The sequence below is a fragment of the Panicum virgatum genome, chromosome 9K, assembly GCF_016808335.1.
Source record: "Panicum virgatum strain AP13 chromosome 9K, P.virgatum_v5, whole genome shotgun sequence".
Taxonomy (NCBI): domain Eukaryota; kingdom Viridiplantae; phylum Streptophyta; class Magnoliopsida; order Poales; family Poaceae; genus Panicum; species Panicum virgatum.
In genome coordinates this window covers 3,883,140-3,910,576 of record NC_053144.1, presented here as the reverse complement: position 1 = coordinate 3,910,576, position 27,437 = coordinate 3,883,140, and the positions used below count along the sequence as shown (strand labels likewise).

Here is a 27,437-nt window from a genome sequence, read left to right as displayed (position 1 = left end):
CGAAAGAAATGGGCTCGGTTCTCACTCTCGGCGTGGACCGGACACGGACACGGGCAGTCACTGAACAAAGACAATTGAAACTTCTTCTCTTTTTTTTTTTGAAGAGAATGACAATTGAAACTTCCAAGATGAACAAATGAAAACAACTGACCAGCCAAAAGTCAACACGTAGACCCCCCCCCTTTTCCCCCTCTCTTTCGCGGATCAAGACGCTATTTAAACTTGACTGGTCAACTTTAGATGAAACGCTCGTACAGTAGAAACGTGCTCCTGCTTCAGAGAGGGGAGAAACAGGCTCTGAAGTCTGAACCGTCACTTCCGTTGCAGATGGACGACTCACTGACTGGTCGACGATCCTAATCCAATGGCCCAGAGCAATTCCTCACAGATGGGCTGTGTTGACTCCGATCTCTATTGTGCCATCCCACCAGACCGAATTTGGGCCCCCATAAATTGTTCTCTAGTCACTACTCCACTAATGCTTTGATTGCGTTTCATGTCGTATCATTATCATACATCGGTTACAGGAGTTTTTTTAATAAACTATCAGGCAATTCTTATCAAAACCGTGTGTTATGACGCTAAGCTGGAGTACTTGAATAGCTATCTTTGTGGGACACACACTCGCAAGTCGCAATGAACAAAAACTATTGAAATTTTCAGCAACCACACGATGTAGAATTGTTGATCGTTTCAGACACTGAGCTGGAGAATACATGAAGTCAATATCAGTTGAAAGTTGCTATAACTTAAAACCAATTACCATTTTCTTTATCACTTTGTCAGCTTTAATTTACGCCCGTAATTGACCAGCTTAAAAAAACAAAAGAAAACGACAAGAGGATATAGTTGATAACTCGGAATGGATATCTTGACACATAAAAAATTTATTTGAAAATAATCATAAGACATCCGGGCCGTCCATCGTACCGACGGCCGTGATCATTTGATCATCAACCTCGTTGACTTTCCTAATTTTTTATTCCGATCGTGCTCCACCTCTCATTCCCAATTGGAATATCATACTCGCGAGAATTTCTTCCTGCACAAGTGAAGGACCCAATGAGACTGCCTCACATCTGCTCTCCCTGTATAAGTTCACACGAAGATCTTGCAAAGACCCTTTCCAACGCCACCATTGCTGCAATTCTTGCTACCTTTCTCTCCACTCAATTCATATCCTCTGGTACCAGTTCATGTGCAAATCTTAGATTTCATCGTTGCATCTTCAATCCATGGTCAAAATCTGACCTCTGATCGATTTTGGTCACCTTGATACTCCATTGCACTGCATCAAGATTAGCGTGTTTGTGTTACTATCACTTGGATTCTTGGTAGGTTCAAGTTCTTGGTATCGCCATGGAGGTGGTGGAGGAAGCCAACCGGGCTGCCGTGGAGAGCTGCAAGAAGCTCGTCGCCTTCCTCTCGCTGTCCACTGGCGATGGTTTCCGGCCTATGCCCGTAGCCGCGGAGACCGACGAGGTGGTCGCCCGGTTCAGCAAGGTGGTCGCCGTCCTGAGCGACAGGCTCGGCCATGCCAGAGCAAGGATCGGCAAGAGAAGTCCGGCGCTTCCCGTCGGCGTCGATGCAAGCTGCCTCTTGGATCGTCCGTCGTCGTTGGCACCGGGCCACACTCCCAACGGCGGGCACGTTGTCAGTAGTACTCCGGCACCGCCGCCGTCGGCGGCGACAACTGCAGCGACGATGCGAAGCGTTGCGCCGATGAGAAGCCAAGAAACGGAGGTGGCGCCGGCGGTCCTGCTATCGCCTTGTGCCAGCGTGGCACCGGCTGCGGCCAAGAAGTTCGACACGAACATGTTCCTCGAGACGCCACTCCTGGAGCTGAACTCTTGCGGCGTGCTTCCCTCTCCGGCCATGGCGGCGGCGCAGAAGAACACATCGACAGTTGTTACTGCCCCCTCGCCCAATCCTTGCACCACCATCGCCGCTCATATCCAGTTCCAGCCGCAGCCGCAGCAGCAGCAGGCGAAGAAGCAGAAGAGCTTCCAGTTCGACCAGACGCCGAGAGGGGAGCAGTTCCACATCGAGGTGCCGGTGCCGCTTCCCCGGGGCGGCGGCGGCGGCGCTGCCAAGGAGGTGATCAGCTTCAGCTTCGACAACAACTCGGTGTGCACCTCCTCGGCTGCGACTTCCTTCTTCACCTCCATCAGCAGCCAGCTGATCAGCATGTCCGACGCCGCGACGAGCTCCGCCGCCACGGCCAAGAAGGCGTGCGCCAAGAGAGGGGAGGACGGCAGCGTCAAGTGCCACTGCCCAAAGAAAAAGTAAGCTCCATTTCGCATCTTTGGTTTGGGTTCTGTTCTTTGCAATGATGCTGTGATTGTGATCTGTTGCTGGTGAATCGAATCTGCCCAGGAAGCCGAGGGAGAAGAGGGTGGTGAGGGTGCCGGCGATCAGCGACAAGAACGCCGATATACCGGCGGATAACTACTCATGGAGGAAGTATGGGCAGAAACCGATCAAAGGCTCTCCTCACCCAAGGTATCTTGAGGATTTGTCTTCACACCATTGTTTTGTTGGTACTCAATGAGTTTCCCCTTTTGCTAATTAAGCTCCCATGCCATCTTGTCTATGCCATTCTGCTGCTACTCTCTGATCATTGTCAGACCAATTGCATTTTGCACCACCGTGCTTGGCTTCTTCCAAATTCCCATGGAATAGAATTGGCAGTCTGACGGTGATCATTGTTCTGACAAACGTTGTTCTCATCAACTAATTTCAGAAGGAAACAAAAACCAAGAGACTTAGCACATAGTACTACTTAGTGTCCAATTCTCAACGAGAGGGGAGTGATGAACAACATTTCATGATCTCATCAATTGTGCGTGCAGGGGGTACTACCGGTGCAGCAGCAAGAAGGACTGCCCGGCGAGGAAGCACGTGGAGCGGTGCCGCAGCGACGCCAGCATGCTGATCGTCACCTACGAGAACGACCACAACCACGCGCAGCCGCTCGACCCCTCGGTGCTTACCGCGACCGCGGCAGAGGCCTAAGAGGATCCGGGCCCGTCTTCAATGCCTTGAGCGACGAACTGTAACTGAAAGTAGCTTGAATTCTTCCCAAGATGTACAGTGATCGAGGACTCGATTGGCTTCCGCCGCTTCTGATCGATTCTTGTGTTTGTTTAGATGAATTCATTTCTATGAGGCCTCTGGTTCGTGATTGCCAAAGACCAACTAGATTATTTCATTTCATCGTTGTGAACTTGTAGTCTACTCCCTCTCCCTGTCTGGTTCGTCTTACTACTTTTAGCTTACTTATGTTTGATCTCGGCAAAGTACTGTAGCTGTGTGATCTTCCCTGCAGAATTCACGTGTGGCCAACCTGCTTCGTCAAACCTAACTGATCTCTCCGGCTATCTACAGCGGATGGATGCGAGGCACACGAGTGCCTCAAGAACATGAGCACATCGTCAGCTGAATAATCACAGATTCTCCTAGCCGCAGCCGCAGCTAACAACGGGTGATTAGGGCAGTCTTAGTAGAAGTGTCATCGATACAGTTATCTAGATTGAAATCTTAAGAACCGTGCCAGTAGAGTGTTATGGTGATGACACTCCTCTCACATTTCATGATACTCCTCTCTTCTCTCTCCTCGTACTATTAGTACATATTAGCAAATTTAATGTTCATAGCACTCTTATGACACTCCCACTAAAATTGACCTTACGTGCACGCGTCTCTTTCCGAATCCCAAGCCGGGCCATCTGCATGCAGTTAAGCGGATTTCGTGGAGCCCTGATTGGCATTGCCATCACAGCGCACGCTCCATAGTTTAGCCCCCGCTCATGCTGTTCGTCGCTGCAGAGCATGCTATGCAGTTAAGCAACTGTCAGCTGCTAATCTGGCTGGATCGGCCGTGGCCTGGAGAGAGATTATCCACATGCGCAGGCTCGTTAGGGCATTTAATGCGCGCCCCCACGATGAGCGCCGATGATTACTGGAGCTAAGCATGTGCGCGGCCCCCGTGCCGTGGATCTTACTGACACTCTAATCCTGATTATGTTCAGGAGAGACAGAGCTGGCACGCAATTATTTCGACATTGCTTGAATGCTTGATGGGATTATTGATGCTCATCTGCAGGGCTTGTGGGCTATACTTTTTAGCATATCTTGGCAGATTTGATCTGTATATAATGAATCAAAATGATAAACTGGAGTCATAATAAGGCTGTTTATGATGTGTACAGTCTGTTCTGCAGCTTCCGTAGTCCATGCAGTTGCAACTTGTTCGTCAGTAAGTTACAGCTTGGTTGCTCTCTGCAGTAGAGGAATTTCTTATGAATTTGCAGTAGGGTATTGGGGCTGTATTGTATACATTGTATTTTTCTAGTGCAACAAGAAGATGGCATTCTACTCACAATTTGGTTGCTCCAATTATTCAGTTAGTGGGAGCAAGCAAGCACTGTTGATTTGTTTAGCTCTAATTCATGGCTTGCATCACTGTTTTCGGTCTGACTAACGATGCCAGCTGCAAGGCTAAAAATGCAGGATTAGAATGATAGGAGATGCCTTGAGGGAAAACAATAACTAGCGGTCCACGCGGCTAGCTAGCTAGGGATATGATAATAAGTGGAAACTAAACACTGGGACCTAGTAGAGGTTGACAAACAAGGCAAACGAATAGGAATTTGACTACTAATTTGTCCTTTTATTGTAAATTACAAAAACTAAGGAACAGCCGGTAAGGCTGTAAGACTGTAGTACAGTCATTAGTCCAACAAAATTAGCCGCCATTTGCAAAAATGGAAAGAAGGAAAAACAAAAGTTAGGAAGCAACAAATCCCCCATGCCCTTAAGATGTTGATCCAAAAGTTTGCATGATTTGCATGGAAAGGTTGGTTTGCACCTGATATATTCACTTTTATATATATGGGCCACAACCGTAGGAACTCCAAGCATATATCAAAAATCCTGAAACTGTAGGATACCTGATCCACCAAACTTTGTGACTGGTGATATCTTTCGATGTTTTTGTATAAATAATACATGAAATGAAAACGTGAGCTTTAAGAGACGATGCAACCCTGCAAGCAGTGCAAGCCGTGCCATTTCACTTTCAAAAAGCAATTCAAGCTGTGGACTGTCTCGAGTAGGACTGGGCATTCGGTTTTTCGGTTTAGTTCGGGTCGGTTTTTTCGGTTTGAGAAAAATTCGGTTGTCTAAAACCATAAACCGATCGGTCCTCAAGAAAACAAAAAACCGACACCGAAAATGTCAGTTTTTTGGTTCGGTTTTTCGGTGCAACCGAACAGAACCGTTCTCATTTTGACAGAAAGATATCAAGCAACAGTTCAGACATTTCAGGCAGACAACAACCAAAATATTAGTTCTAACGTTAAAATTTAAAGGCTAACAACATAGCAGTTTAAAAATACAATACATCAGCCACACAGAAATCCAAATTGACAAGTTTCACATCACACAATTTAACAATGAAGTCTTCAAACAAGCAAAGGCGTTAACTTAAACAACATTGCATTTCTGCAGCAGCATTATTGTTCTTGCTCAGACCAACCATCGTCATGAGCATCCTCCTGGCTCCAGCAGCTAGCATTGGGTATCAAGACTCAGGTGTGCTCTCCTTCTCCTTGGAAGAAATGGCCAGAGCACAAAGTTCTGAAAAATCAACAAATCATGTAAGTGTTGTGAGTCAGTTAGATTTAAAAAAATAATACATTGACATCAAATCATGATATTACAAAACTGATTTAGCTTCTTCAAGTTTGGCCAACTCTTCAGTGTTCTCTTCAACACTAATATATTCAGGTCCACGAATCCAATCATTTGCACAAATGAGGCACTCAACCATTGTAGGTGTAAGCGAGCTTCTAAAGTCATCAAGAATCCGTCCACCGGAACTAAATGCTGACTCGGATGCGACTGTGGATATAGGTACAGCTAGCAGATCACGGGCCATGCGAGACAAAACTGGAAATCTATTTTCATTGTCCTTCCACCACTTAAGAATATCAAATCCTTTCTTATCCTCCTCATTATCTTCCGAGAAAAACTTATCAAGTTCAAACTTTACTGTGACATTTCCACCACCATTGTTGCTCATTTGTCGATCAATGATAGACCTCATCAAGCTCTTGCTCTTTGATGCTGGTTCTTGAGAATCTGTAGGTGGCTGCACCTTTTGACTTGGAGCATACATATTTCTGTACTCTTCAAACAAAGAACGGAAAGAAGAGTTCACTGTTTCCCACAACTTATCTCCTATTTCATCACCAAACATCACCATCGTAGCCATCTTTATATAATTAGAAAGTTTATACCTTGGATCAACAGCCACACAGAAAAAAAAATAACCAAGTTAAGCAACTGATCCCCCTTATCTTTCTCACCTCGCTTCTCTCTATCTGACTGTTTCTCTCCATATTTCTCTCCAAAATACTTATAATACTTCACCAACATTCTCTTACCCATTTCCTGACACAATCTATCCTCACTATGACACCAGTTTCGTAGCAAAACCAAAACATCAGCAATTTCATGGAAGAATGTGTGAGAAATCGGACGCTTTGTTACTGAAACGCGAAGAGTAAGTTCATAGAAGTGCTCAAGAAAATCAGACATCTTCCTAACTTTATCCCAATCTGATTTTACAGGAACTCCAGGACCACCTTCACCTTCTAATTCTAGCACATAGTATGGGTCCTCATCGTTGTACCTCTGAAATGCCTTTTCATACTTTTGTGCAGCATTTAACATAAGGTAAGTCGAGTTCCATCTAGAGCAAACATCTAGATTTAGAAAGGCTTTGGTCTGAACCTTTGCTAATTCAGCACATTTCTTAAAGTTTACCAACCTAGATGTTCCCGTCTTGATAAACTTAACAGCAGCACGGACACGACTAACTGAAACATCAATTTCCTTTAGGCCTTCAGTCACAATCAAGTTGATAATATGTGCAACACATCTCATATGTAGATATTCTCCTTCAGCAATGCTACCCTTCGATTCATTCAAGACCCTCCTCATATAATTTATTGCATTGTTATTTGCACTAGCATTATCTACTGTTATAGTAAAGACTTTATCAATTCCCCAGGCTGCCAAACAATTATTTTCTTGTGCAGGTTCCAATTTTTATCAATAAAATGTGCTGTCACACACATGTAGTTCTGCTTGGTGTTAGCTGTCCATGTATCAGTTGTGATGCTAACTCTTTCACAATGCTCCTTTAAAAATTTCTGGAGTTTTTCTTTGTGGACATCATACACTGCCACACATTTTCTAGTGGCTGTTCTTCTAGAAGGCATAACAAACCTTGGGCATGCTTTGGCTAAAAATTTTCTAAGACCAGGGCGTTCAGATGCAACAAAAGGCTGCTCATCTTCAATTAACATCTCCGCAAAACTAAGTTTAAGTTCGTCAAGATCAAATTTCCATGTGGACACAGTACCAACACTACTATTGCCATGACTAGGTTGTAGTTGCAAAGTGCCTTGTTTATCAACTACTTTCTTGTTAGGATTCTTCCTGCAGATTTTCAAGTGGCCATTCAAAGATGACGTACCATTTGTTTTCGTGTCGCACATGTATAAGCCTCCACAGTATTTGCACTTGGCTTTCTCCTCTCCACTCTCAAGCTTGACCTTGGTGAAGTGGTTCCACACATCAGATCTTGGAGCCATGGCTTTTCTTTTCTTGACTTCTTTCTCTGCGTCCACGGCCACGGCCTGCTGCTCATCTACCTTGTCTACCTCTATCACTTCAATTGCTTGATTTGCCACGGTTTCTTCAGTGTCCCCCATCTACAAATGAAAGAGGGGCATGACAATACTCGTGAGATGGAAGTCAAGGAATAGCAAGCATCCGGATCAAAGAAGTAGAAGATTACATACATTGGAGGACTCCTCAGTTATTGCGGCCGTTGTTGTCGAAGATGTGCATCGCACCACTGCTTGCTCCCGCGCGCCAACACCTGCCGCCCGCTCCTGCTGCCTGCGCTGCTCGGCGATGGCTCCCCACACCTGTGAGGCTGCGCCGGGGGGGGGGGGGGGGGGGCGCACTGCCTCGCACCGCACGGCCCTGCGCGGCTGCGCGCGCACCCGCCCTGCCTGGCCTTGCACCGTTGAGGCCGCCCGCCGCCGCCTGGTGTGCGTGGGGTGGGGAGGAGGAATGAAAGGATAAGGTTAGGGTTTAGGTTTGGAGGCTGGTAGGTATATATTGGACAGGTTTAATGGGCCGTGGGCTGCACTGGCTGTCTTTGGCCTTTGCCCTTTGGGACGGCTGCACAGGTTTAATTCAGTTGTTCGGCTGTTCGGTGCAAGCTAAAACCCGAACCCGAACCCGATGACCGAACTTTCTAAAAATCCAAACCAAAGCCGAACCGAAAAAACCAAAAAACCGATAGTTCGGGTCGGTTCGGTCGGTTTTTTCGTTGAAAAAATGCCGAGGCCTAGTCTCGAGTGCATCTGGAATCGAAGCCGGTCTCGCAGCATTTCATCCCCTCTCCTACGGGCTTCTTCAATGTTCAATCACGAGCCTTCTCCAATGCCCTGGTCACCCTGCGGCTTTCTATTTACCTCCCTGCTGATTTGTTCTTCGTTGGATTTAGAGACTGGTGAATCTCTCTTACAACAAGTACTAGCTACCATTTCTTTTTCGAACCAACCATGAGCATCGAGCACATTCAAGTAGAATAGGGTGGAGAGATTGAAGAGAAGGTGCTTTTGGGCTGAGGAGCTGGAGAACGGATCTGAAGTGCAGGACACAACTGGGAACAAACAGGTTTTCCACGCTGCTGAAACTCTTTGATCTGCTCTGTTCAGCAGAAACCGATGTAACAAAGCGCAAACTCTGCTGATGCACAATAGCATAGAACTGGGGATGGAGTCCACTGATCCTTTCTAATTCAACTAAACGAGCTAATTTTTCTGTTTGCCTAGCACAGATTAAGTTGAACTAGAGTAGATCAATGGACTCTAGAGTACCAGTACTACAATGTTGTCCATACAAAATACGAGCCAAATGAACCCATTAAACCCAATCAGTTACAGAGCAAGTCCAGTCGCCAATCGAACAAAAAATAAACATATAAAAAAACACTTGGTTTAGAACTTGGTGCGAATTCGACATGAAAATAGTTTAATGAATGCATCAGTCACTTGTCAAGGCGAGCACAAATCTATCCAAATATAAGTGCAATCAACTCTCAATCCAGCAGACCCAGTAGCATGACAAGGCCATGACCATATGGCAGAGAAAAGTACAGCACCAGGATATAGTGCAAGGATAGATAAGAAGATATATGAAAGTAATTTTTCATTCAATGAGCCGAAATGGTGAAAAGGTGATTGAAATAATACGTCACAGTAACATAACAGTTAATAAAAGGTTCTGAATAGAGCACTCAGTACATAGCATCTATATGGAGTTCAACTTGACTGCCCAAACTACATGGAGAAGCAAACTCTGGAAGAGAACAAAACCACATATCCGGCCTCACTTGAGGGGAATGAACCGTGAGGAGTGGGTGGCACCGATACCAGGCCTACCGTGCTTGACAGGCTTGTACGAGATGGAGAACTCTGCAAGGTAGTGGCCAATCATCTCAGGCTTGATCTCAACCTGGTTGAAGGTCTTGCCATTGTAGACACCGATGATGCTACCAATCATCTCAGGCACAATGATCATGTTGCGGAGGTGGGTCCTGACGGGCTCTGGCTTTTCACCAGCAGGAGCATCTTTTTTCTGTTTAAATAAATTTCACGCAGGAGCGTATGATCAGCATTCTAGAATATTAATACTAAAAGAGAACTGCTGTATTAATAATATATGCTATCAAATCTAATCCTGTTAGAAAAAAATGAACAAACACATGAAGCACTGTGGCTTTACTGAAGCTCACCTAGTGAGAGACCTAAGCTACACATCTTAAATATGATAGCCCACAAGTTTGCTACAAAAATAAATAATTTGAGAAATAAATTTCCATTTCCGGCTAATATACTGTCAGCATTGCTCAGATAAAACTATCAGTCAGGCTACAGTAAGTTTTAAGAAAGGTATTAGTCTTCTAATCTAAAAGAAAAAAATATCTGAAACATGAAAACAGTTGCTCCAGAGCAGTAAACATGTAAACCAACAAACATGCTTCAGGTTGAATGCAATCTAGTATGCAATATCCAATGGAACACAAATGACAGAAATTGATGGGGAAATATTCATCCTATAAATAAACTATCAACACGTCCTATCAACATCGGCACAAAACTATCCCTGCAGTTTACTTCCATTAAATCAACATTACACTGCTCTACACTAAATGGACAGAAGGCAATCTAATAGATAGAGACCACTACGCATGCCCTTCAGTTCCAATGACAATTCACCTCATCTTGTAAAGCCTAAAATGATCAAGTGGCATATACAGCTGATATAACAGAAATACTATCGCCTTGCCAGCGGTAATGCACCCCCCACAGTTTATCCAACTCAGAGCTCAGTACAAGCACAAGCAGACCTACATAAGCCTCGCATCACACAATTCACAACTAAACTCAGAGCAAAAGTAAACGAGACACCCACCGCCTTGCGCAGCTTCTTGATGAGCGCCATGGGCTTCCTCTTCAGACCCCTCTGGAACCTGCTCCAATCGAACACATCAGATCAGATCACGAGACCAAGCCCAAAACGGCAACAGACACCGCCGTAAGAAGGTTCGTTACCTCCGGCGCGCGCGCGCGGGGAAGAGCTGGACGAGGTCGTCGGTGGACATGTCGAGGAGCGCGTCGAGGTCCACGCCGCGGTAGCTGTACTTGCGGAACGTCCTCTTCTTCGGCTGCCCCGCGGCCGCCACCTCCGGATCCACCTCCACGTCCGCCTGCCACAACCACAGAGCTCAGCATGACGAAGATGAAGAAGAATCGGATAGGATTTCGGAGGAGATTCTGCTCACCATGGTCGGATGGGAGAGCGGGGGCTCGAGACGAGGCGCGGGAGATGGGAGCGGAGGCGCTGCTTGGAGGAGCAAGCGGCGGCGGCGGGTAGGGTTTGGGGAGGGCGTTCGTGAGGGGATTATATAGTGCCCGTAAGTGCCACGTGGCGCCTGCCGGATTGTTGTTTGGGTGGTACGGTTGCTGGGCTGAAAACCTGGGCCTAGAAGAGCTGGTCCTCTCTGTCAGCCGGTTCCGCCATGGGCCGATACGGAGTTTTTTTTTTTTGAGTAGTTGCGCATACTCCCACGTACGGTGAACTTGCATGCTAAAAAAAATAAGGTAAGACAAGAAACATGTACTTAGTATTTCTTGGACAAAAGCATCGAGTTCATCAAGAACGAAAGAGGAGGATTTTTCGTTTCCTTTTTTTCAGTTACCGGCATAAATAAAGACATCTGCAGGTGGAAATAGTTAAATAAACCATTATTCAACTCTACTCAAGATCTAACGAATATTTAGGCCTCGTTTGTTTCGGCTTCTGGTTGATTTTGAAGGTTCTGACTTTGAAAAACTTATAAGTCAGATGACTTCTGGAATCGAGCTGATTATGAATTCCTAATTCTAGATTTTAAGAGTCATCTGATGTTTGGATTTCTCGAGCCTTCAAAATCAGCTGTAAAGTGAAACAAACAGGGGCTTAATCACTTGCTCCGGATATACATATAGCTTCATTTTTTTTGTGTTGCTTCGCTTACTGGTAGCTGGATTGGACAAGTAGAAGCAAGTTGAAAGAATTCGTGGTGTTTTTGTCAAATTGTCAGCAAAAGACATATAAAAAGGGTTTATGATACGGTCCAGTAAGACTACAGTAGTTAAGAGCGTGTCAATTGGTGAAGTGTTAGGTGATGTCAGTGTCTTTTATTGATAAGAGATGTCAAATACAACTTCTAAGAGCAGCTATAATGGTCGGCGGAGAGCGGAGGCATATCTACGTGGAAGATAGAGGAACGAGGAGAGAGAGGGAGGCGGGCGTCTGGCAATACGCCCGCTCGGCGTCGGCAGAGAGCTGCTACCGCTGCTGCTATTGGCCGACGGAGCTGCTGGACATTAAATTTTTGCGGGACCCGCCACCACATGCGCCACCTCACCTCTTGCTTGCAGTCCGCTGCCGGCGGGATCACTAAATTTGCTTTAAGCCAGTCTCAGTGGGAGTGTCATCGACACAGTTACACTAAAATCTTAAGAACTGTGCTAGTGGAGTGTCATAGTGATGACACTTCTCTCACATTTCATAACAATCTTCTTTTCTCTCTCCTCATATTATTAATACATATTAGCAAATTTAATATTTATAATACTCTTATGACATTTGTACTGACACTGGCATAACGATGAATGAATCTCTCGCGACCTCGAGCGTGCAGTCAACGAACCTAGGTAATGAATCCCTAGAGTTCTGAACCAAGGTAATGAATCCCTAGAGTTCTGAACCAATCCCTAGAGTTCTGAACCTAGGTAATGAATCCCTAGAGTTGCAGAACAATCCAGGCCGGCGTCCTTAAGGACTAGTGCCATTGGGAGTTTTACAATTTGGACAGGGCGTGCATCTGGGCCACTATATATCCATCCCCTTGGTCACAAAAAAAATCAGAACAAGAGCATTTTGCATGTCAATTTTATTTATAGAATAAGCAAGCTGCCCGGGCAAAGCTGCGTGAGGTGCCGATCGATCCCCTTGGTCTCAGCAAGTTCTCAGAGCTACGAGGACGGCGCTCTAGCACAAACAGGTCTTACTGACGGCATCGGCAAGCATGCAACGAGCTGAACCCTCGAGCTCGCCACCCAACTAGAACTAGCTGGGCCGACCGGTCGAGTACCAGATGCCCGCGCCGGCCCTTCGATCGACCGAATTGCTCGCGTCGTTGCGCCGCCTGCCTTTTTTTTAAAAGAAAAACAACAAACTTTCATTAGATAACTAGAGCAGCACAGTCGCTGGTTACAATGTCCGAAACAAGCCCTGGGAAGTCATCAAGCCAAACACAAACATAACGGTTACAACCCCTTGGACAATACATTACATGATATACATCAAAGTTCAGAAAAAGTAACATTCTTGCTTCCCTAACTACAACTGCATTGATGCCGTTATTCATCTCTTCTTCTAACAAGAAAGTCTTTATATTTTGACAATCTGTCATTGCCCATGCCAAGATCTGTAGCAATCTTCAAGGCATTAGTGACAGCCATTAACTCTGCCTGAACAGGATCTTGGAGGTTCTGCAATTTACCGGCTGCCATCATTCTTGGTCTCCCTTCACAATCTCTAGCAACAGCTCCCCAACCCCCACTTCCAGTCTTTTCACAGAAGAAACCATCCACATTTATCTTCAAGAAATCCCCTTCAGGTGGTCTCCACAAAGAGAGAGTGGGGCTATGATCGTGTTTATTTCCCTTATTCATACAATCCTTAAAGTCTCTGAGATGATTTCTATAGAAGAAGATCACATCATCCAAAATAAAGGAGCATTCTCCTTGAGATGATTTCAATTTGTTGCTCATCATCTAATTTCCATATCTCCTCCAAAAGATGTTTTGCTGACGTGCAGTTAACAAGAAGAAGTCGAGCCTCTTCGAGATCTAGAGCATGCCATAATTGACGCACACATTTGCACTTAAGAAAAAGATGCCCTCCATCTTCATCTAATCGGTGGCTCATTGGGCAAATAGTGTCCAGCTTCACCCCTCTTCTCTTTATATTTTGTCTTAGTGGTAAACTATTATGGGCCAATCTCCAAATGAAATGTTTCATTTTATTTGGGACTTGGTATTTCCATATTCATTTCCAATTAAAACATGTGATGTCCCCACCTGATTGACCTTGCATTCCTTCTTCCTTTTCCACTTTATAGATATATAAATTATAAGCTGATCTAACTGAGAATCGACTTTTTGTATCAGGGCGCCAAGCAATAAAATCCTCCTCATCCTCCAGAAGTGGAATTTTCAGAATTACATTTGCATCTTCTTGGCAAAACATACTTTGTATCAGACTTGCATCCCATCGATTGGTAATTGGGTCAATCAGTTCACAAACTTTTCGGATGAGATTTGGACCACGTCTTGATTTAATGAACCTGTTTGATTTCCTCGGCAGCCAAGGATCATCCCACACATCGATTTGTTCTCCATCTCCGACCCTCCATATAATTCCTTTCTTCAAGAGTTCGATCCCCTTAAGAATACTTCTCCAGGAATATGACATTCCACTTCTTGAGTGAGCATGAAGAACATCCGAATCAGGATAATACCTTGCCTTTAAAATCTGAGCACACAAAGACTGAGGGTGATGAATAAGCCTCCATCCTTGTCTAGCTAACATAGCTATGTCAAAAGCAAGAAGATCATGAAAGCCGAAACCACCTTTGCTCTTTGGCTTCATCATTTTTTCTTTTCCCAACCAATGGATTTTCCTATCCTTCTCTTGTTGCGCCCACCAATAGTGCAAAACCATTTGTCGGGTACCACAATTAGGGACACCCTAATCGGGGTACTAAGATTGCTTTAAAAACACAAACACCTGCTAAGGCATCTGGGCCCACGAAGGCCCACGGCCTGCTTCCCATCCGGAAGAAAGGAAAGGACTCAAAGAAGCCCAGCGTGCGGCCCATTTACATTCCCCTCGAACCCGCGGAACAATCTCCGCCTCGTTCGAGGGTCCCTCTTGGATCCGCTGGGCAATCTCCGCCTCGCTCGAGGGTAGCGGACCTACCCTCGAGCGGGTAACTCATTCTCTGCCTCGCTCAAGGGTCCCTCTCGGGACCCTCGATCACGCAACACACCTCCGCCTCGCTCGAGGGTAGCGGATCTACCCTCGAGCGGTGGCTCATCTCCGCTTCACTCAAGGCCGTCTCTTGGCACAAGGGACAAACGGCTCCGCCGCCCGACCGCTCGTCGTACGAAGGCATTAAAAGCCAGCCACTCCACCACGGCTCAAAGGACAAGCGGCGTCAGGCCGCCACTCCCACAGTAGATATGACCGGGGTCCCATCCGCTGACTCTGGTCACCACTCCGCCATCCTGGGCACTGTAGCAGCGCCTTGGGACCTGCGACGCGGGATAAGACAAGCTCGGTACTGCTCCCGCCGACCTCCCGGACTCGCCTCCCACTGGGGAAGGGGTCCGGCGATATTACGTGTCCTTCCGGAAGAGGTGCTCATCACACACGGTCGGAGTCCCGGACCTCCCCCCTCCTCTCAGAGGTCCGGGACCTCCACGTGTCCCCCGGGCCTTCTAGTGTGCACGCCTGCACTCCGACCAGGGTGTCGGGGGCCATCCCGCGCCATAACTGCCGCTGGAACACTGCAGGACGAGCGGCGCAATCCTCACAGGACGAAGGACGAAATCCAGGACGACAGCGACGCACGCCGCCTTCCCACAGTATACTTACTACAGTATCCGACCACTGTACCCCGCAATTTAGGGGAGGACGACGACTTCCATGCCCCACTCATATGTCCCGCCCCTTCTTGTAACTATAAAAGGAGGAGGCAGGTTTCCTTTAGACTGGCGGGTCTGGACTCTAGTCTGCTTGGTCTCTCTGGCTTCTCTCTTCAAGAGGACGCACAAGGACTACTGAGCACTCATCTCCACCGACTCCACTCTTAGTTGAGACTTGGGAGCTTCTCTCCCTCTCTCGCCTCGCTTGTACCCCCTACTACAAGCACTCCGGGTGCAAGATAATACACTGCCCTCGCACACCCCTTTGCTGGACGTACGGCCCCGCGGCCGGAACCAGGATAAACCGTGCGTTACTGTGATTGCCTCTTGCATCATCATCTGGGACGATGAAACACGCAACATTTACTAGTTGGAATCCGGGCCCCCGGGTCGGGACAACGACACCATTGTTGTTAATTCATCGCATACTGATTTAGTGAGGTAAAAGCATAACATCGCATAAACTAGAATGGCTTGAACAATAGCCTTGATCAGAATTTACTTTCCTGCCTTTGAGAGCAGCTTTTCTTTCCATCCTTGAATACGACTCCAAATCTTCTGCTTCAAAAATGTAAAAGCTTTAGCTTTGGATTTACCAATAAACACTGGGAGACCAAGGTATTTTTCATTAAAAACTTCACTTGTAATTCCAATATGGTGCAAAAAGCTCCCTTTTACATCATTTGTTACATTAGCACTGAACAAGATTGCAGATTTATCCTTATTTATGGTTTGCCCTGAACATTTTTCATAGTTAGATAAGATATTTCGTACCTCAATAGCTTCATCCTTTCTCACACTTAGTAGCAGTAAAGTAAGGAATCATCTGCAAAGAACAAGTGTGTTAAGCTTGGAGCTTGTTTACAAATCTTAACTCCCATAATTCTTCTTGCTGCTTCAGCTGCATGCAACGCCATGGAGAGAGCTTCAGCACAGATAACAAATAAATATGGTGATAACGTGTCACCTTGCCGAAGTCCTCAATCTGGAGAAATTGTTTAGGTGTACTCTCATTGTTCACTCTAATTTTATACGAAACTGTTGAGACACATTTCAAAATGAGTCTGTTCCACTTGTCATGAAAGCCCAATTTCCGCATCATTGCTTGCAAAAAAGACCACTCCACTCTATCATAAGCCTTAGACATATCCAGTTTAACAGCCGCATAACCAGTTTTCCCTTTCTTTTTATTACGCAAGAATTGAGTTACCTCATAAGCAACCAATATATTATCTGTTACGAGCCTCCCTGGAACAAAGGCACTCGAGTGCTGGAGATAACATCTGGAAGAATCTTCTTCAAACGATTTGCCAATACCTTTGAGACAATTTTATAGATCACATTACGCAAACTAATAGGGCGAAAATCTTTCAGCTCAGTAGGATTCTTTACCTTGGGTATAAGGATTATGTTTGTGTTGTTCCATCCAGCTGGCATTTCCCCACCATTTAAAACCTGAAGAACTTCCTTAATTACTCTCTCACCCACAACATGCCAACACTTCTTATAAAAAATAGCTGGCATGCCATCCGGCCCAGGAGCTTTTAGGTCCCCCATTTGGTCCAAAACTCTCTTGATTTATGCACTTGTGAAATTAGCCAACAACATTTCATTCATTTGCTGAGTTACCTTTGGTTGAATTTGATTTAGGAATGAGCTCACCAAAGAACCACTCTGCGAGGTAAAGAGGGCTGAATAGTATATAAACACTAGATGCTTCAATTGTTCTTCACCCTCCACTCAATTTCCATGTTCATTTCTCAACTTTTTCAGCCAATTAATTCTTCTTCGCTCCGAGGCAAAAGCATGAAAATATCTTGTATTTCTATCTCCATGTTTTAACCAATTTGCATGACTCCTTTGTTTCCAGAAGAGCTCCTTTTGATTCTCAAGCTTTTCTATATCGGAGAAGTTGCTCCTGGTCAACTTTATGATGTGAAATTGGTTTTCTAATTTCTACGCCAAAACTCGAGCTCATTCTTTACTTTTTTGATCTGGTATTGCAACAAGTCTCTCAGCACATTTTTATTCCAATCCATAAGCTCACAAGCCGTTCTCTGTAAAGCTTCATGCACAGTCATAGACTGCTTCAAGAAAGCTGATGTCCAAGCATTTTGTATTACTTCAGCACAGTCCTCCTCAAGTAGCCAACTCGCCTCAAAACGAAAATGATTTCCTCGGTGGGTTCTCCCCCATTCTAATGCTCTGATGATCATAGCAGACCACAGTAGGTCTATGGTCAGAATGCCTATGATCTGCATGTACAACTTGCACTTCAGGAAAACACAGACACCAATGTTGGGTAGCAAGTGCTCTGTCTAATCTTTCTTGGATATACTTTTCTGCCATATGGTTATTATTTCGCCAAGTAAATTTGTCCCCAATAAAACCCAAATCGGAGAGTTGGCAGTACTCCAAACATTTTCTAAAACTCTCCATAGCCTTCTGTGTTCTCTGCAGCCCCCCTCCTTTTCATGGCTAAATAGGATTTCATTAAAATCTCCAAGACAAATCCATGGAAGGTCTGACTGATTCTTCAAAATACGTAACAATTTTCAAGTAATATCTCTTCTTTCCATATCAGGTTCACCATAAATTCCGGTCATCCTCCAAACAAAGCCGTCATGCTCTTTGACTTCTACATCTATGTGATATTTCGAGAAACTTCTAAGACGAACATCCAAATCACGCGCCAAAATAAAGCCACACCTCCACTACGTCCAACACAAGATTTGGCCACCATATTGGTCATGCCTAGCATCCATCTAAAACATTCCATCCTCTCCTTTGTTAACTTAGTTTCACAAAGAAAAAGGATGTCGGGAGCTTCACACTTCTGGAGATCCAGAAGTCCTCGAACTGCCGGTCGGTTCCCAAGCCCCCGGCAGTTCCAACTAATAAGCTTCATTTTTGCCTGCGAGGCCGCTCCTGCAGCCCCACGTTATCAGTTTTTAACTTTTTTGAACCCTCAGCAACCTCCTCATTATCACCCAACATTTCTTGATTATTTTGCCCGCTCTGCGACAACAGCACTAAGGCTGTGGATGATCCCTCAATGACTTCCATAGGATTTACCTCATCATCCTTTTCATCTTCTGAACCATTTGTAACCCACCTCTTATCAGATTTTCGCTTCTTTGTGGTGAGTGTTGCTTCTTTACAATCTCCTGTAAAAAGCTTCCGAGCTGTATTGTTTGGGGACAGTAGAACATCTTTGCATTTTTTATCTTTAGCTGGTGATGTTACTTCGCCGCCATCATCAACCCCCAACTTGTTTTTACTTTCCCTTCCATTATCCTCACCTCTCTTTGCAGCAGATTTCAGGGGAACTAAACACAGCCATTATTGCTCGAACAGATTTCTCTGTAAGACGATCATATCGATACCGCGAGCCATGTGTGGCAACGAGTGCCATTCGTGTCCGCTGTAGCCGCCTCGGCAGAGTCCAGGCGGCCTCGGAGCTGCACGAGAATGTTTCGCTGCTAGCTGACGGCCTTGCCTGCCACTTCCGCTCACAGCCATGGGCCATCGCACGACCACGACCGCACGAGCGAGAGGTTGCAAGATGATGACGCAGCCGGCGGCCGCCTACATCTGCATGCCGCGGGCTGGAGTTGCAAAACTGGCAGGGAACGGTCAACCAGGTTGCAGGCCAAGTGCCGTCAGCGCCAGCAGCCACTTCTCCCGTCTTGTCCTGTGTGTGCCTGGGCAAAACTGGTGAATCGTACTTTTCAAAAAAAAAAACAACAACTGGTGAATCGGACCCTGATGCCGCTCGATCATTTCATCACGGTTGCGGTTAGCGAATAGCGATCAGGCCTAATGCTCGCTGTGTGTGCTGTGTGATGCAACGGAAGTGCGCAGCTAGTACCTTGTGCGGATACAGGCCGGCTAATCCTTTGCTGGTTCCTTTGAAATAAACGAACTTAACAGATAGCTAGCGTTACTCTTGTTTCAGCAGCCCTTTTCCCCCCCAACACGATGCTGTCAGCCATCCGTCTCAGCGTCCTAAATTCATCCGCGTTGGAACTACACAAGATTTCACTACTACCGCCCAGTTCGACAGAGGCAGCAGATTACTACTGCAACAAAGGTTACTAGCTACTACAGCAAATGTTTCTTACTACTCCAAATCGCCAAAAAAGTTTGCTGGTTGCTCAAACACTCTACACTCCATCGAGTTCAGGCAAAGTACGTTGGGAAAAAAAAACCCCCGGAAGCCAACTGCTCGATCGGAATTTCTCTCTGTTTCGGTGTGTACCGTACCCTGGCAGTAGGGGAGAATGATGCTCGGAGCCAAGGCCCAAGGGGGCAAATGGCATGGAACGGTCAAACCAGCTCGATCAAGTGCTATCCGCGGCAGCAACAAATTCCTATCATGCCTGCCCAAAGCTTCAGTGAACTAATCAACAGGATCTTCAGTTCCTGGCCATAACATGAAAAAAAATAAAGCTCCACGATGATGTTGCAGTTGCAGCCAGTGCAAAGTTGTGGCCAGAGAGCACCTGGGAATAGTGGCAGCCACCGGGCGTCTGGTCTAGCTACCTAGCATCGTTCGCTTCGTCATCTCCTCCGGTGACGTCGTTGTCACCCCAACACCCAGTCGCGGAACTCGCAGATCCGCCCAGTTGATGCAGTCGTTTACCTCGCCGGCGATCTGCTTCCTCGCCGGGCTCGAGACCGGCGAGAGTGCGTTTCTACTTTCCACGGCGAGACGGGGGGGTCGAAATCAAGGGCTGGACGACCGAAGAGCCCAGGAAAGGCAGCAGGCGTGTTGCGAAATCGCAGCAGGGCCACGGCGAAGTACTTTACTAGTAGCGCCCCCGTGTTTCACCTCACGTCACCGGCCTGCGGCATCAGCGGCACGCGATGGAGACGGGAGATGGTGATCGCTCGGCGATCCAAATTCTTGCTAACAACAACTCCGTCGAATTCTGGGCGAAGATATGTCGAATTCTGGGCGAAGATATGTCGAAACGGAACCGAAAACTAGTTGTTCGAGCAGAATTTCGTTCGTCTTTAGCAGCAATTCGAGCTAAGATGCTAAGATGAGCAACAAAAGATAAGATGTAGCGATGCCCTTTATAGATCGATCGAGCCTTGAGTGGCATGATGGAATGGTCAAGCACGTTCAGCTCGAGTGCTATCTGCGCCAGCAGCAGCAGCCAATTCGATCCCCACCTGTGCTACTACTGGTGAACCAGGCAAACAAAGGCCATTAGCATTTCACCACGGTAATTATTACTGCTCAGTGAAAATTACCATGGGACCTCGAACTCCATGGACGAGGGCACGCAATTGCCGGAAGCAAAAAGTTTCCATGGCGTGCCGCGCGGTGCACGGACGAAACCGAGGATGACGATACACCTGTACAGCCCTAGCAACCAATGATCCCGTCCGTGTGTTCATCTGCCATGATCAGGTGTTAGCCGTCGATCAAAGCTCACGATCCGGTGCCGCCTGCAGTTTGCAGCAGGCGTGTTGGCGTGCCTGAGCTGCGTGCGAGGCGAGTTGCCGTGTGCCCGTCCGTTCCAAGGCTGCCCAGGTTCATGGTGAACCGAGACCACACACTCGTACACCCAGCTTCAACCTTCCGTTTGGTGAAACAGGATGATTAGCCTCAAGTTTAAACCTGTAAACTTTTCTTTTCGCAAATCCTTGACCAGTTGGGACGTGAGATTGTACGCATCCAGGAGCAGAGAATCCGTATAAAAAGTTTCTTGGCATGCCAGTATTGGAACGCCGATTTGACCACCAGCCCGTTCCATCAGGCAAACGAGTACACGCCCTGCCCCTACTTTGACCTCTCACTGGACGGGTTCATCCGTCACTGCAGTAACAAGAACTCGCAAAGATCAAACCCAGTTCATCGTTCCATCACGAGATCGACGCGAATCGTGCTGTGTTCCGAGCACAAGACGAGTTCGATGGACGCAGTTGGCCTCACAAGTAGACCGAGATAGGCTCGTGTCACCGGGGATGCTTTCCCCAACGGCGGCAACCAGCTTGTGTCACTCTCGAGCGAACTGGCACGAATCGGAGTGCCGCGACGCAAATGCAGCTGCCGGGCCGTCTTGCCCACGGACCGGCGCGCCGGAGGGCGGCGGTGCTCCGGCGCGCCGGCCGGCGGCGGCGCCGGCGGGAGGCGCAGAAGTGGCCGGAACTCGCACACGGTCCGGCGAGGGTGCTTCGAGGTGTGTCAGTTGCGTCGCGTTCCGGCCGGCCGTAGACCGTCGAAACGACGTCGGTTCGGCGAGATCCCGAGCTCGCCGGCTTCCTCTGCTAGCCTGCTGCGCGTCCGTGCCGGCAGACCGGATTGTGCGCCGGCGCACCCCGTGTCGCCGCCCGGAAATCCCGTCCAAACTCACACAAAGGCGCCGCCCGGACCAGTTCGCGTTCCCGAGCCAATATCTCCGTGGATACCCAACCAAATCCAGTAATATGACACTCGTTTGAAAGATATGCTCCGTATCTACGATACTTCAAAATTTCATCTGAATTCGTTCATCAGGCGAAGAGATATTCGGACGCAAATCGGGAGGAGAAGCACAGTCTGCGGCCAGTTCCGGAGCCCGGCGGCCGGTTGCGGGGCAGCAATCCGCGGCACCGCGGGAGGCTCGTTGACAACCGTTGGATGGGATAGGATCGGACAGCCCAGGTTCAATGTGAGGCGCTGATGGGGGCGATCCGAGGCGAGGCCCTCTCGACCAATCAGCGCGCGGCGTTGGGCGCTCCTCGTCTTCTCGTCGTCTCCACTATTTAAGCACCGCTTCCTCCGCCCCGACCTCCTCACCCCTACCCACCATCACCGACTCACCGAGCTCTCTTCCTACCTCTCTGCTATCTCTCTCGGCACGCACGCGCGCGAGCTCTCCTTCCTCGTCGAGGTGCATTGATGGCGACCGAAGTGGCTGAGGCTCCGGTGCCGCTGGCGGAGGCGGCCCCCGACGCCGCAGCGGAGGCCCCCGCCGCGGCCGCGGCCGCGGCCGCCGGCGACGCGAAGCCGGCCAAGGCCAAGAAGCCCGCCGCGCCGCGGAAGCGCGCGAACCCGACCCACCCACCCTACGCTGAGGTAACTGCTCAATCCTTCCCCGTCCTTGCTCTGCTGCTTTTCGTTCTTGCCGCGTCGCGCCTGGATCTCACGGGTTCGTGCGGTGGTTGGTTGGTTGCGCAGATGATCTCGGAGGCGATCACGTCGCTCAAGGAGAGGACGGGGTCGAGCCAGTACGCGATCGCCAAGTTCGTGGAGGACAAGCAGAAGGCCAAGCTGCCTCCCAACTTCCGCAAGCTGCTGCTCGTGCAGCTGAAGAAGCTCGTCGCCGCCGGCAAGCTCACCAAGGTCAAGAACTCGTACAAGCTGCCAGCGGGGCGCGCCCCGGCCGCCGACGAGCCCAAGGCCAAGCCCAAGGCCAAGCCTGCTGCCGCCAAGCCCAAGTCGAAGCCGAAGCCTGCCGCGAAGAAGCCCAAGGCCGCCGCCAAGCCCAAGGCCAAGGCGCCCGCCAAGGCTAAGCCCGCCGCGAAGCCGAAGCCGGCCGCGAAGCCCGCGGCCAAGCTGAAGGCAGTGGCTGCGAAGCCGAAGCCAGCCGCCAAGCCGGCTGCCAAGCCCAAGCCCAAGCCCAAGCCAGCCGCCAAGCCTAAGGCCAAGGCGGCCGCCAAGCCCAAGGCCAAGGCTGCTGCTGCCAAGCCCAAGCCCGCGGCCAAGATAAAGGCCCCAGCCACGCCGTCCCGGACGACCCGCCCCGCCAAGGCGGCCAAGACGTCGGCCAAGGACACTCCGGGGAAGAAGGCGGCTCCGGCGGCCAAGAAGCCCGCGGCGGCAGCCAAGAAGTCCCCTGCCAAGAAGCCTGCTCCGGCGAAGAAGGCGGCGGCCCCGGCGAGGAAGGTGCCGGCCCGGAAGGCGAAGAAGTAGAGCGGTCGGCGTCAGTGGAAATGTGGAATCTAGGCTTTCGTTCTCGTTTGGTTCTTCTAGACGTTTCTCCGTTTTTTTCCCCTCCTCCCTTAGTCGCGGGGATATCAGGTGGACTAGCTTGTAAATTTGATATGGAGCGGGGGTACAGTGGCCATTCCGTACCCATGGGGAAAAGAAAGAACGGAGACGATGACGATGACGACGAGGAGTTTGTTAGGGGCTGTATTTTCTGTAGCTGATATAGGTGTTTGAGGTCCGCATTGTGTTGTTAAAGTTTTATTATGTGGTGATAGTATTTTGTCGAGAATTACTATATTCACTGTGATCTGGTCTGAATTCCAGATCTGAAATACTAATCTCTGTTTCAGAATATTTGTCACTCTTTGTTTATTGTGCCAACTTTGAATAAATATTTTTTTAAAAAGTCTTGTAAATATTTAAAATATATAATAATAATAAAGTCTATTTTATAACAAATCTAATGATATATAAACATTAAACATTGATAAACATTTTACAAAAAAATAATTGCTTAAAGTTGACGTGACAAGTATTTTGAAATGAAGTTGGTAGAATGATTTGGGTCCTGTTTAGTTCAATCACAATTTTTTTAGAATCTTACTAATTTGAATTTGAAGTATTAAATGTAATCTATGTACAAAATTTTTTCACTTATGAGTTGTAAATCGCGAGACGAATATAATGATGTTAATTAATTTACGATTAATCAATAATTAGCGAATGGTCACGTTAATATCACTGTTGCAAATCATCATGAATTAAGTAGGCTCGTTAAATTCGTCTCGCGATTTATAGCCCATCTATATAAAAAATTTTATAAATAAACTTCATTTAGTACTTCATGAATATGTCAAAACATTTGATGGGATTTTTTAAACATTTGATGTGATTTTTTTTTCCGTTGAGGGTTTATGGGGTGGTGGGAATTGGGCCTTGGCGTGGATTTCGTGACCCAACTTGTACAGCATTCTTTTCCCTCCGGTTTTGCATGTTGCTTTCGCCCTACGTCTCGGAGTACCCACGTGGCTTTATGACCTGTAAATTAAATGGTCTTTAATTATAATGGCCGTTTTTCATAACCGTTCCGTGTAAGATTGGTCTCAATGCGCTCTGGGCTCTAAGCCTGCTGCTGTACACTCGGCGTTGGGCTGAAACAATTGAAATCGTCGCGGGCCCTCGTGCTGTTCTCGTGAGAGGCCCAACCCAATGCAACGGTGAAGCCGGGCCGTCCGACACGTGCCCCGACCTACGGCTTTTGAATTGGATCAGAAACCCAGGCGGCCAGGCCTGGCAGGGTGGATGAAGATTCGCCGCGAGTAGAGATGGCAACGGGTATATACCCGTCGGGTATTGGCCACCCATATCCGTACCCGCTAGAACTAAGTTTTACCCGTCGGGTTACCCGTACACGGGTAGGAAAATGTTTCCATACCCGTACCCGGCGGGTAATTTATACCCGACGGGTAACCCGTACCCAAAAAGCATACCCGAGAATTACATATAAATATCACATATTCATATGAAAAATAATTCATTTCAAACTAAAATTGAAGTGAGTGTGGAGTAGGATTTGAAGGAGAGTTCAACAATATATATAATAGGAGGGATTAATTGAATTTGGGCCAAATTCATGGGTCATATGGACTAAAATGAGTTAGACACTTAAGATGACTTATTTTTTGTGCGGGTATTTCTTACCCGCGGGTAGGCGGGTATGGGTAGTATACATCCGCACCCGTACCCGTCATATCCGACGGGTACAAGATTTTGCCCAATAATATAACCACGGGTAGAAAACTCATTCCATACCCGTCTTTTTATCGGGTAAAACCTGTCGGGTACTCGGATTTCGGATACCATTGCCATCTTGAGCCGCGAGTAACCGCCGAGCGCCCTGCCCAAGCTAAGGTGACACAAAATGACACACTGCAGAAGCAGGTGGGGGCAAGGATGGGTGCCTCTTTTGCCGTGGAAACTTTCATCTTTTGACCTCTCCCCCTTTCGTGGCACCCAGCCTTTTTGCCTTCCGAGTTCGCATCTCTTTCGTTTTGCCGCGGCTTCCCCACCGTTCCGTGCAGCTCATTGCTCTCGGCGCTATCCTGAATTTTCCGTTTCCGCGCCGCAGTGGTCCGGTGGTCCAGCCAGGCTGGGGGAGACAGCTGCTGCGAGCACGTCCATGGCGCAGTAGATGACGGTGTGCTTCCGGTTCACGAGCTTTGATGTCTGTGGCCGTGCGGGCGCAGCCGGGCATTTGCGAACTTGGACTCGCAAGAGGCGAGCGCCAGGCGAAGGGCGCGAACGTCAACCAGTGCTAGCAACTGTTTTTTTAATTATATAGTACAACGCAGACACACACACAACACATGCATGTACACTTACACCCCTAAGAAACACACGTACGCAAACTCTACCTCTATGAGTATCTTCGAAGTCTGAGCCGATAAATCTTCGAGATTGACGAAGCCACCACATGCGTCTCGTTGAACATCGCCACTGAACATGCCGTTAAATCTCAAAATATTCACTCCCATGAGGAGTCGAATCTAGAACCTCATATATTAGTGAGGTTCTTATAAGCACTAAACTACATACCTTTTTACAGTGCTGGCAACTGGCAACTGCCAACTGATGACCATGACCCGACGCGGACGTGCCGCCTTGCCGGCATGGCCGCATGGCATGGTACACGCCCCGCCGCGCCGGGCCGGCTGATGGATGTGACAGGGGGAGTCGTCAGCGTGGCGCACCTGAAACCTATCTAGGGTTTTTAAACTGGACGTGGAGGACTCGGGGTCGGTGGGCCTAGCCCGGCCGAAACAGGGCCGGCCCAACGTGAGCGCTAGCCCATTCTAGAGAGGTGCAGGCTAATTTTTCACTAGCGGGGGCAAGCGGCTAATTCGGCGGTCGCCACTCGCTAAGATGAGCGACCGACAACGACATGCACGAGCCGTTGCTGACTTGCTGTAATGCTGGTGCAGACAGAGCTTGCAATGCACGTTCCATCCGGCCGGGAGCCGCAAAACCCGGCAGCAAGCTAGCAAAAGCTAAGAACAACCGTTATCCAAAAAAAAAAGAAAAAAGAGAAAATGCTAATAACAACCTGTTAGCAGTGATTTAATTACAAATTTACATTTTTTTGTATTAGTGGACTCCGAATCATTTTTCAGTTGACAAAGTGTGCCCGCTCATGCTAGTTGTCCTGCAAACCCTCTCGGCTGGTAAGCTTAGCTCCTACATGAATAAATTCCAAGTAAATGCCACGCTGAAAGATTTAACTTCTCATGGTATTAGCTCAAGCTTCACTATCAAGCTCCTTTCCGCGATTTTTTTTTGCCTGCCACAATCCGTTTGCTTTAGAGAAGCTAAAGTTAGCAATAGATTGTACCATAAGACAGCACCAGTGGAAGCATAAGCTTTGCTTTTGTGTAAAGAATCGCCTTTTTAGTAATAATCCCAGTAGATAAGCCGTCATCAAAGGTTAATCGCCACTGCTCACCTGTACTGGTCTTTGATAAGGCACGACGGGTTCCCTTGCGGCTGACTCGACCCGTAGAGGAAAATAACGCCTGGAAAAGACGCGCCGACAGCGTCTTTACGGTACACTGTCATCTCCGGCACATGACATGTAAATTGTAATGGTGAGGCACAAAAATTCGAAATCTTAACCACATCCTGAATTACTGTTTCTGAGATCCCTTCAAAACCGGGGACAATCTCACACAAATTACACAAAAATCATGGAAAACATCTCGGATCCTCGGGAGGGATCGGACTTCATTCGAACACTGGGAGTGTTTTTCTCGTCGCAAAACGGAGCATCTCATCATCAGAATAACAGTACACATGTAGTAGAGCGTCTACCAAACACGTCGTGGTCCAAATTATACTAGCTAAATAGTACTCGGAGGAGCACGTCCGGAACCGAGTGATGGGGGGCGGCGCTGTGCGGTGAGGCTTACGGTTGACCGGCTTAACTGTCAGGTACAAGCATCCGATGTTAGCAAACGGGGCCGGTCGCCGTCCTCCGCCATCGTCTTCTCCAGCTCGCCGGGCTTCGGATCTTCTGCGGCAGTGGTCAGAAATTGCTCCGGGCTCCA

General features: G+C 47.9%; 3 protein-coding genes across 3 annotated transcripts; 2 read left to right on the top strand and 1 right to left on the bottom strand.

The window, feature by feature from the left end:
• The first annotated feature begins 1,035 nt into the window (after positions 1-1,035).
• Positions 1,036-3,188, top strand: LOC120649448 (probable WRKY transcription factor 39). The gene is made up of 3 exons (XM_039926239.1): positions 1,036-2,285; positions 2,377-2,502; positions 2,853-3,188. Exons 1-3 carry the CDS (start codon positions 1,360-1,362, stop codon positions 3,013-3,015), a joined length of 1,215 nt encoding a protein of 404 aa, XP_039782173.1. The 5' UTR covers positions 1,036-1,359; the 3' UTR covers positions 3,016-3,188.
• A 6,092-nt stretch (positions 3,189-9,280) lies between these two features.
• On the bottom strand, positions 9,281-11,059 carry LOC120649447 (40S ribosomal protein S15). Its single transcript, XM_039926238.1, has 4 exons — positions 10,934-11,059; positions 10,704-10,858; positions 10,564-10,621; positions 9,281-9,726 (listed from the first exon to the last, which is right to left on the bottom strand). The coding sequence occupies exons 1-4, from the start codon at positions 10,934-10,936 to the stop codon at positions 9,478-9,480; spliced, it is 465 nt and encodes a 154-aa protein (XP_039782172.1). The 5' UTR covers positions 10,937-11,059; the 3' UTR covers positions 9,281-9,477.
• An 11,131-nt stretch (positions 11,060-22,190) lies between these two features.
• LOC120649446 (histone H1-like) lies at positions 22,191-23,691 on the top strand. The gene is made up of 2 exons (XM_039926237.1): positions 22,191-22,482; positions 22,585-23,691. The coding sequence occupies exons 1-2, from the start codon at positions 22,306-22,308 to the stop codon at positions 23,317-23,319; spliced, it is 912 nt and encodes a 303-aa protein (XP_039782171.1). The 5' UTR covers positions 22,191-22,305; the 3' UTR covers positions 23,320-23,691.
• Positions 23,692-27,437: the final 3,746 nt, after the last annotated feature.

Coding starts and splice junctions, on each gene's coding strand:
- LOC120649447 (XM_039926238.1), bottom strand. Junction 10,622..10,703: donor CCCGCGCGCGCGCGCCGGAG/GTAACGAACCTT, acceptor CGATTGGAGCAG/GTTCCAGAGGGGTCTGAAGA. Junction 9,727..10,563: donor TCAAGAAGCTGCGCAAGGCG/GTGGGTGTCTCG, acceptor TTATTTAAACAG/AAAAAAGATGCTCCTGCTGG.
- LOC120649448 (XM_039926239.1), top strand. CDS start 1,360: ATGGAGGTGGTGGAGGAAGCCAACCGGGCTGCCGTGGAGAGCTGCAAG. Junction 2,286..2,376: donor TGCCACTGCCCAAAGAAAAA/GTAAGCTCCATT, acceptor GAATCTGCCCAG/GAAGCCGAGGGAGAAGAGGG. Junction 2,503..2,852: donor AAAGGCTCTCCTCACCCAAG/GTATCTTGAGGA, acceptor TTGTGCGTGCAG/GGGGTACTACCGGTGCAGCA.
- LOC120649446 (XM_039926237.1), top strand. CDS start 22,306: ATGGCGACCGAAGTGGCTGAGGCTCCGGTGCCGCTGGCGGAGGCGGCC. Junction 22,483..22,584: donor CCCACCCACCCTACGCTGAG/GTAACTGCTCAA, acceptor TTGGTTGCGCAG/ATGATCTCGGAGGCGATCAC.